Source organism: Mus caroli, chromosome X (genome assembly GCF_900094665.2).
Source record: "Mus caroli chromosome X, CAROLI_EIJ_v1.1, whole genome shotgun sequence".
NCBI lineage: Eukaryota > Metazoa > Chordata > Mammalia > Rodentia > Muridae > Mus > Mus caroli.
Genome location: NC_034589.1, coordinates 141,203,443 through 141,214,575, shown reverse-complemented (window position 1 = coordinate 141,214,575; position 11,133 = coordinate 141,203,443). Strand labels below are relative to the sequence as shown.

The following is an 11,133-nucleotide window of genomic DNA, read 5'->3' as shown; positions in this document are numbered from 1 at the left end:
TCTGCAAGGGAAAGGGGACAAGTTACATACAAAGGTAGACCTATAAGATTTACACCAGACTTCTCAATGGAGACTATGAAAGCCAGAAGAGCCTGGTTGGAGGTCATGCAGACTCTAAGAGAACACAAATGCCAGCCCAGGCTACTATACCCAGCAAAACTCTCAATCAACATAGATGGAGAAACCAAAATATTCCAGGACAAAACCATATTCAAACAGTATCTATCTACCAATCCAGCCCTACAGAGGATCCTATAAGGAAAACTCCAACACAAGGAAGGTACTTGCACCAAAGAAAGGACAAGATATTAAGCATCTCACAAGAGAGCCAAAAGGAGAGAACCACAAGCACATACAGCCACCTACAAAACAAACATATCAGGAACCAACAGTCATCTCTCTTTAATATCTCTGAATATTAATGGACTCAACTCACCTATAAAAAGACATAAGTTAACAGACTGGATATGCAAACAAGATCCAGCATTTTGCTAAATTCAATAACAAAGACAGGCACTATCTTAGAGTAAAAGGATGGAAAAAGGTCTTCCAAGCAAATGGTCCCAGGAAACAATCAGGAGTTGTCATCCTAATAGCCAATAAAATAGACTTTCAACCAAAAGTTATCAAGTGTGATGAAGGACACTTCATATTCATCAAGGGGAAAATCCACCAAGAGAAACTCTCAATTCTGAACATCTATGCCCCAGATGCAAGAGCACCCATATTCATAAATGTAACTTCACTAAAGCTCAAAACACACATTGAACCACAAGCAATAATAGTGGAGAGACTTCAACACCCCACTCTCACCAATGGACAGTTCATTGAAACAGAAACTAAACAGAGACACAGAGAAACTAAGAGGAGTTATGAACCAAATGGATTTAACAGATATCTACAGAACATTTCACCCTAAAACAAAAGAATACACCTTCTTCTTAGCAGCTCATGGTACCTTATCCAAATTTGACCATATAATTGGTCACAAAACAACCCTCAACCAATATAAGAAGATTGAAATAATACCATGCATCTCATCAGATCACCATGGCCTAAGGCTGGTCTTCAAGAACAGCAAAAACTACAGAAAGCCCATATACATGTGGAAACTGAAAAACTTCTTAGTCAATGATAACTTGGTCAGATAAATAAAGAAAGAAATTAAATACTTCCAGGAATTTAATGAAAATGTTGACACATCATACCCAAATTTATGGGACACAATGAAAGCAGCGCTAAGAGGAAAATTCATAGCACTAAGTGCCCTGGTAAAGAAACTGGAGAGATCCTACACTAACAACTTAACAGCTTATCTGAGAGCTCTAGAACAAACAGAAGCAAACTCACCCAAGAGGAGTAGAAGGCAGGAAATAGTCAAACTCAGGACTGAACTCAACCAAATCGAAACAAAGAGAACAATACAAAGAGTCAACAAAACCAGAAGCTGGTTCTTTGAGAGAATCAACAAGATAGATAATCCCCTAGCCAAATGAAATAAAGGGCCCAGAGGCAGTATCAAATTTAATAACATCATAAATGAAAAGTGAGACAGAACAACAGAAACAGAGGAAATTAAAAAAATAATCAGACCCTACTATAAAAGCCTATAGTCAACACAACTGGAAAATCTAGATGAAATGGATGGTTTTCTAGATAGATGCCACATACCAAAGTTAAATCAAGAGCAGGTAAACTATTGAAACAGGCCCATATCACACAAGGAAATTGAAGAAGTCATTAAAAACCTCACAACCAAAAACAAACAAACAAACAAACAAACAAACAAAAAAACCCAGGGCCAGAGTGGTTTAGTGCAGAATTCTACCAGGCCTTCAAAGAAGACCTGATACCAATTTTCCTCAAACTATTCCATGAAATATAAAGGGAAGGAACACTACCTAACTTATTCTACGAAGCCACAATTACTCTGATACCTAAACCACACGAGGACCCAACCAAAAAAGAGAACTTCAGACCAATATCGCTTATGAATATNGATGCAAAAATACTCAATAAAATTCTTTCAAACTGAATCCAAGAACACATTAAAACCTCATTCACCACGATCAAGTAGGCTTCATCCCAGAGATGTAAGGTTGATTTAATATACAAAAATCCATTAACATAATCCACTATATAAACAAACTCAAAGAAAAATATCACATGATCATCTCCTTAGATGCAGAAAAAGCATATGACAAAATACAACACCCCTTCATGTTAAACGTACTGGAGAGAACAGGAATTCAAGGTCTATACCTAAACACAATAAAAGCAATTTACTACAAACCAACAGCCAATATCAAATTAAATGGAAACATACTTGAAGTAACCCACTGAAATCAGGAACAAGACAAGGATGCCCACTCTCCCCATATCTATTCAATATAGTACTCAAAGTGCTAACTAGGCAAAAGAGAGAGAGAGAGAGAGAGAGAGAGAGAGAGAGAGAGAGAGAGAGAGAGAGAGAGAGAGAGAGAGAGAGAGAGAGAGAGAGAGAGAGAGAGAGAGAGAGAGATCAAGGAATACAAACTGGCAAAAAAGAAATAAAGGTATCACTATTTGCAGATGATATGATAGCATACAAAAGCTACCACAAAAATTCTACCAGAGAACTTCTCCAGCTGATAAACAACTTCAGCAAGTGGCCAGATATAAAATTAACTCAAATGAATCAGTAGCCTTCCTTTATAAAAATGATAAACAGGATGAGAAAGATATTAGAGAAACAACTCCCTTCACAATAGCCACAAATAGTATAAAATATCTCGGGTAACTCTAACCAAACAAGTGAAAGACCTGTATGACAATAACTTCAAGTCTCTCAAGAAAGAAATTGAAGAAGATCTCAGAAAATGGAGAGATCCCCCATGCTCATGGATTGGCAGAATTAACATAGTAAAAGTGGCCATCCTACCAAAGGCAATCTGTAGATTTAATGCAATCCCCTTCAAAATTCCAACACAATACTTCAAAGACATGGAAAGAGCAATTCTCAAATTCATCTGTAAAGGCAGAAAACCTAGAATAGTGAAAACAATTCTTAACAATAAAAGAACAGTTGGATAAATCACCATCCCTGACCTCAAGCTTTACTACAGAGCAATAGTGATGAAAACTGCATGGTATTGGTACAGAGACAGATATGTTGATCAATGGAATGGAATTGAAGACCCAGAAATAAAACCACACACTTATGGACACTTGATCTTTGACAAAGAATCCAAAAATATACAATGAAAAAAAAAGAAAGCATGTTCAATAAATGGTGCTGGTCTAACTGGTTGTCTGTATGTAGAAAAATTAATATAGACCCATATTTGTCACCTGGCACAAATCTCAAGTCCAAGTGGATTGAGGACCTCAACATAAAACGAGATAAACTATCTCTAGTAGAAAGAAAGTGGGAAAGAGCCTTGAACTCATTGAAACAGGGGGAAATTTCCTAAATAGAACTCCAGTAGCTCATGCTCTAAGATCAAGAATTGATAAATGTGACCTCATGAAAGTGGAAACATTTTGTAAGGCAAAGGACATAGTCAATAAGACAAATTGGCAACCTACAGATTGGGGAAAAAAAACTTCATTAACCACACATCCAATAGAGGGCTAATATCCAAAATATATAAAGAACTCAAAAAACTAATCACCAAAAAACCAAACAATCCCCCCCCAAAATGGGGTATAGAACTAAAGTGAGATTTCACAACTGGGGAATCTCAAATGGCCGAGAAGCACCTAAAGAAATGTTCAAAGTTCTTAGTGATCAGAGAAATGCAAATCAAAATGACCCTGAGATTCCACCTTTCACCAATCCAAATGGCTAAGATCAAAACCACAGGTGACAACACATGTTGGAGAGGATGTGGAGAAAGAGGAACAGTCCTCGATTGCTGCTGGGATTGCAAACTGGTACAACCACTCTGGAAATCAATCTGAAAGTTCCTCAGAAATTGGAAATAGATCTACCCTGAAGACCCAGCTATACCACTCTTGGCAATATACCCCATAGATTCCATACCACACCACAGGAGCACATGTTTCCACTATGTTCAAAGCGGCCTTATTTGTGATAGCCAGAAGCTGGAAACAACCCAGATGTCACACAACAGAAGAATGGATACAGAAAATGTGGTCCATTTACCCAATGGAATTACTACTCAGCTATTAAGAATGAGAACATCCTGAGTTTTGCTGGCAAATGGATGGAACTAGAAAATATCATCCTGAGTGAGGTAACTCAGACCCCAAAGGACATGCATGGTATGTACTCACTAATAAGTGGGTATTAGCTAAAAGAAAAAAAAAGTACAGAATTCCCAAGACACAGTCCACAGAACTCTAAAAGGTCAACAAGTTGAAGTCCCCAAGTAAGGATGCCTCAGTCCCATTTGGGAGAGAGAAGAAAGCAATCACAAATGGGGAGGGAGGGAGGAACCTGGGAGGCAAATTGGATGGGGGTGGGAATGAGAGGGGAGGGGAACCTGATCAGGTAAGGGAAAAGGACTGAAGCCCTGAGCAATCTTGGTAGATAGGAAGTTGGGGGGACCATCCAGAATGTTCCAGAGAACTGGGAGGTGAGAGATTCTCAGGTCTCAAAGGGAGGGACCATACTGCCCGACAGTATGGAGAGGGAACATATAGATCCTACTTCCAGCTGGAAGACAGGGCATCAAATGAGGGAGAGGGGGGCCATCTCACAGTCACAACTCTGACCCATAATTGTTCCTGTCTGAAATACAGGGATGGAAAAGGAGAGGAGCCTGAGGAAAAGAAGGTCCAGCAATGGGCCCAAAGTGGGATCCAGCTCAAGGGGAGGTCCCAAGGCCTGACACTATTACTGAAGCTATGGCAAGCTCACAAAAAGGGACCTAGCATGACCACACTCCAGAACCCAACATGCAGCTGAAAGAGTCAGATGCAGATATTTGCAGCTGACCCCTGTTGTTGAATTAGGGAAGGCAAGAATATGAGGAGCAGGGCAACCTTGTAAAAGGACCAGCAGTCTCAATTAATCTGGACCCCCAAGATCTCTCAAACACTAGACCACCAAACAGGAAGCATACACCAGCTGATATGAGGCCCCCAACACACATACAGTAGAGGACTGCTGGGTCTGTGTACATTCAGAGATGATGCACCTAACCCTCAGGAGACTGGAGGCCACAGAGAGTTTAGAGGTCAGGTGGGGTGGGGGTGGGGACATCCATGTGGAGACAGAGAGGTGGGGAGGAGGTATGGGATGTGGAACAGGATGGAAAGGATGGACAGGGGAAGGAATGAAATGTGGAGTGTAAAAAAATAATTAATTAATTAATTAATTAAAAGAACTCACACTACCTAAGTTTAAAACTGAACCTCTAAATTGATTTTAATATACCAAGGGCTATTGTGAGGAGGAAGTGAGGTAAAAGGACATGGAATATAACAAGTTCATAAGTATTAATTTTGATACCTATCTGATGAGATTCAGACTTGTTTGTCAGAATCACCAGTATAGAAAAATGAATGATATATTATCCCTTCCTAATTACTTTTTGTATTATTTATCTAGAGAATAATTATCTTAAGTGCAGTCAACCAAGAGGTCATGTGTTTATGTACAGGCACCACATGCCATAACTACCAAGTGAATATAAAATGAAATAATAAAATTTGCCTCCATGTGGTGAAAAACAGTAGTACATAATTTTTTGTATCTACAGAATACTGCTATTAGTTGGACTTCCAAATTTGAGTCTCTAGCACTCTGTAATCCAGACAAGGTTTAACCCTACATCTTGCATGCCTTCATTAAAGGACTTAAACACACAATCCAGGAATTCCTTATGCAAATTTATACATTTTTAATTGGTTGCACATATTAACATTATAAGATTCTTTTCTAAGAAACATTACATAATAAATGGATGCTGTTACAAAAAAGTTCTAATTAGTTAAAATTAACAATTATTAACAGATACATACAAAATAGCCTGTTCAGAATGGAGCGTGGGCACCAGCCTTCCCACAGGATCTTCAAGGAGGGGTAGGGGTAAATAAAACACAAGATTCTTCAAAAATCAGAGAAGAAGATACATATGAACTGTAAACTATTCCTTCAGCCTCCAGAGGACAAAACAGTAATCCTTCCATGCCCACTGCACCTCAGGATGCCCAGGGTCTCCATCATATGCCATAAAAAGGATTCATGGTGAGCAGCTCTCTCTCTCTCTCTCTCTCTCTCTGTGTGTGTGTGTGTGTGTGTGTGTGTGTGTGTGTGTGTGTGTGTGTGTGTGTGTGTGTGTGTGTGAGTTAGATAACTGTGTTTGGCAGAGTTTCTTTTGGCAGCTGTTGTTCTGTTTGGAGAAGGGAGGGATGCAGATTGAAGGCCTAGGCGTGTGTTCTTGGCCTGTAAAGAACTTTATGCTCTGTGCTCACTGCCCCTTCAATAACTTCAGCTCTTCAAAGGCCTTGGCTTGGTCATTCTTGTCCAGCTTGATGGATTCAGGGAATTCATTGTACAGCTCCACTTCTGATTACTGCTTAAGGATATTCTGAGCAATTGTCTGAAAGGCCTGCTCCACATTGGCACTGGTCTTGAAGTCTTGAATGTTGTTTGCTTGTTTTTGTAGCACCAAGCCTGTGCTCTCTTTGTGGCCACTTGCCTTGTCTTTGAGGCTGATCTTGTTTCCAAACACAACAAAAGGGAAGTTCTTGGGATCCCAGGGGCTGGCCTGAATAAGAAGTTTGTCTCTCTAGCTGTCAAGGGTTGTGAATGTGTTGGAGGCAGTCACATCAAACACCAGAATGCGTCAATCTGAACCTCTGTAGAAGGCCACACCAAGAAATTGGAACCATTTTTTACCAGAACTGCCCCAGATATGCATGGTAACCATTCTGTAATCCACCATCACCTCCTTGGTGAGAAAGTATGTGGCTATGTGGCTTTGTACTGGCTACTGAGCTTATTCACATGCTGGTTCATGAGATATGCCTTTCCAATACCATAATCTCCCAGAATCATGCCCTTCAGCAGCACTTTCTTCCTAGAGGTCATTCTTTAAGTGTGGGGTCCACAGCAGCAAGCAGAGACACAGAAATCTAACTCCAGTTCCAGTGAGCTCCTTGGAGCTTCCCAGTCCCAACAATAGACAATGCCACTCCATCAGGCTTTATCATTAGTCTTTTAATTATCTTGGAGTTTAAGTGTATTAGGGACTTCAGGGAAACTGATTAGGGTCCTTACGAGTAATTGTGACAGAAATGGCTGTTAGTGAGTGCTCAGGAATGGAAAAATTCGAGAATTTAGAAAGAATTTTTTGGATGATGAATGGGTCTATACACAGACTATAGGGTGATGTTGTCTGAGTCTCCAGTCAACTCTAGACCATTATAGGATAGAGCACTGAAAGACAAGAACATCATAAGAATCACTGGATTATCAATGAGATTTAATGGGCCTGAACTTTAGACATGATATCCCTATTAGAAGATAAATAGGGCAACAATGTAGAACAAGAAATGAATGAGTGAAAGGATATTTGTTTATCATATATAAAGTTTTAATAGTTACTCATGAAGCTTTTATGGTTAAGGAATAAAATGAAGTCATAATCTAAGGCATTTTTTCAATGCACGTGTGAATATTAGGTAGTTGAATTACAGCGAAGTGGGAAAATCTCTGCTATTGATTTCATGTTATCAGATAATATTCTTGATTTTCAGTTAGTGGTACCTAGTGGCCTGCTAGCATGATAGGTCTGTTAGGTCAGACACAGAGGGAAATGATTGCTTATTAAAGGAAATATAGACATATTCAGACTCTTGAGTTTCATAATATCCAGGGGATGTTTCTAACACTGATCTGTCAACTTGATACATTTGGTAAACTTCATATGTCAGAGATGCTATTATTATGACATGGTAAATATGTCAGCTTTTGATTTTAGACTTGAAATCAGAGGATAATATGAAAGATTAATGTGATCTAACATTCATTTTCATATATGCTATGTTTATTAATTATTTTCCTCCACTGAAATCAATTAAAACTGAAATTTCATAGGATCAATTGACAAGTGGGTAAGTTTATTTTAATGTAAGTCCATAATCTGACCATTGAAGTAATAAAACAAATGCGACAGAAAAGATAATAAAGAGGCATTTGCCATTTTCTGTCACAGGCCATTTGGGCATTGTTGAGTCCCTTAGTTTTCAGATAATCTCAAAAATCCTTGCTGTAACAACATGAAGTTTTGGATTTTTTTCAAGGTGGTGCACATTCACTTTCAGATTTTATGAAGGACTTGTATGTTTAAGGGAAAGGAGTAAGAGATGAAAATCACACCACTACACAAGAACAGGATGGCTGCTAGAAATGCCAGTATCATAGCAATGCCAACCTGCTGAGTATGTGGGTAAAAGGGCATATGGAAAGATGGTGGAAAAGCAATCCCCTCCTTGTTTATGATGGAGAAATAATTGCACAAGACAGCAAGGAAGACAAAGCTACTGCCAATGATGTTCAGAACTGCTGAAAGGCCAAAGGCATTGTAGGTGACACTCTTCTCTTGTCTTCCCGTGTACACATTTCTAAGAGCATAAACAGCAGCCGCTTTTGCAACCAGCAAGAAAAGGCTGGTAATCAACATCAGGTGCTGAGAAACACGAATATCCAAAGGAATGAAGGTGTCATGGTAGCTGTAATGGTAACACATTCTAATATTGCTGACGTTGTCATAGTGGTAGATGCAGGTTTTCCACACTCCAACAAAGGCCATACTAGGATAAGAGATCACAGGTTCCTTTGCATACCACACTCGCCATTGTGGGAGGCCCATGGAGGTGATGCAAATAATCCATCCTATGGTGGACATAGCAAAACCTCCTACCTGGCGACTGGAACCTTTGTTGAACAATATCATGATGACAGTGAACACTGGACACCTGCAAAGAAATACAAGATAAAATAAGGACAGGCTCCTCAAGCCTGGGGCATTGTCAGTTGGGTGACTAGTAACAGGAAGGAATAAGTGTTTATGTTTGAGAAAATGGGCCTTTGTTCTAGAAATTGCTATTGGGAATGTGGCCTGAGCAAATTATGAGAAGATCCTTCTAGGAATATTTACTATGGCTTGACAGTAAATTCTAACAGCTCCATTTCTGACTGCTGGTTCAAATAGACAATGAAATTTGAATATAGATATTCAGCTGCAAAGATGATCACCAATTTGTAATATTGGGAAGTGTCAAGACTAGTATAACTTATGTTTTAAGTTCCAGGCCAGCCAGAGCTTCATAGTGATATATATATATCACCATATATTAATATATATTAATATATAATATATATTAATATAATATATTAATATAATAATATATATTAATAAATGATGGATTAGTTAATAATTAATTCATTAACAAAAAATAATAGAAGATTCTGGTAAACAAATACAATTTACTGCTCAGTGTATATTATCTTGGAGCAAGCCGGAGCAAGCCAATTCACTAGAATACTTACCACATGTCAAAAGAGATGAGAATTTAGGAACCTAAGAAAATGTTCACCTTGAAGCAAATCTAGAATACATAGAAACCAGTATGTGGTTAGAGCTCCATCTTCCCTCCAGTCTGCATATACACCTGCAGCAGTGATGAATCAGCACACTGTGCCCCACCCCACAGCTCTGCCTGCCTCCCAAGAGGCTGACTCTACAGGTTATACACATGCTCCACTCCAAACCCCCACTCCTGCTGTAACCCCAGCAAGCCTAGCATCCCTGGGCTCTGTTGGAGCTCCATCTTCCTTCCATCCTCACCTACACCTGGAGGAGTCTTGGATCAGCACAGTGCACCCCATCCCACAGTTCTGCCTACCTCCCAGGAGGGCTGCTCTAACCTGACACACACAACTTCAACTGCCTCCTAGGAGTCCTGCTCCAACCTAGGATACCCAGGCTAACCAACACCAGAGACAACCAGAAGGTGAAAGGCACATGCAAGAACATAATCAATAGTAGCCAATACAATATGGCACCATTAAAACCCAGCACTCCTAGAATATCCAGTAAGCCCTGGATATTCTAACACAGCTGAAGAGCAAGACTGTAACCTTAAATCCCATCTCATGAAGATGATAGAGGCCTTTAAAGAGGATATAAATAATTCCCTAAAGAAATACAGGAAAATTCAATCAAACAGGCAAGGGAGATGAATAAAATGGTCCAATACCTAAAAAGTAAATAGAAGCAGTAAAGAAAACACAAATGGAGGCAACCATGGGGTGGAAAGCCTAGGGAAGAGAACAGGAACTACAGATGCAAGGCATCACCAAGAGAATACAAGAGTTGGAAGAGAGAATCTCAGGTGTAGAAGATACCATAGAAGAAATGAATACATCAATCAAAGAAGATACCAAATGTGAAAAGTTCTTAACTCCCTTCTCTGATCTCTGATTGGGTTAAAGACTAGATAGTTATAGTCTCACAAATTCAACCTAAGTTGTTTAGCATTTAAGAAGATGTCCTAGGTTTGAAAAGATGTTTTTTTTTTTATTAGACATTTTTTTTTATTTGCGTTTCAAATGTTATCCCCATTCCTGGTTTCCCCTCCGAAAACCCCCTATCCCATCTCCCCTCCCCCTGCTTCTATGAGGGTGTTCCCTCCACCCATTCACCCACACCTGATTCCCCATCCTGACATTCCCCTACACTGGGGCATCGAGCCTTCACAGGACCAAGGGCCTCTCCTCCCATTGATAACCGACAAGGCCATCCTCTGCTACATATGGAGCCATAGGTGGCTCCATGTGTACTCTTTGGTTGGTGGTTTAGTCCCTGGAAGCTCTGGAGGGTCTGGTTGGGAGGTATCGTTGTTCCTTCTATGGGGCTGCAAAACCCTTCAGCTCCTTGGGTCCTTTTTCTAACTCCTCCATTGGGGACCCCATGCTCAGTCCAATGGTTGGCTTTGAGCATCCACCTCTGTATTAGTCAGGCTCTGGCAGAGCCTCTCAGGAGACAGCTATATCAGGCTCCTGTCAGCAAAAAGGATGTTTTAGGATGAAAATATAAGTTAGGATAGAAAATGATTTAGACACAAAACTCTAAACTCACCAAGAGAGGATGGATGATAGAATACTTTATTTAAGCT

General features: G+C 39.7%; 1 protein-coding gene and 1 pseudogene across 1 annotated transcript; both read right to left on the bottom strand.

Moving 5' to 3' along the window:
• Positions 1-6,419: 6,419 nt before the first annotated feature.
• LOC110286424 lies at positions 6,420-7,042 on the bottom strand (annotated as a pseudogene).
• Positions 7,043-8,273: 1,231 nt separating this feature from the next.
• Cldn34 (claudin 34) lies at positions 8,274-8,909 on the bottom strand. Its single transcript, XM_021152666.1, has one exon. It carries the CDS (start codon positions 8,907-8,909, stop codon positions 8,274-8,276), a length of 636 nt encoding a protein of 211 aa, XP_021008325.1.
• Positions 8,910-11,133: the final 2,224 nt, after the last annotated feature.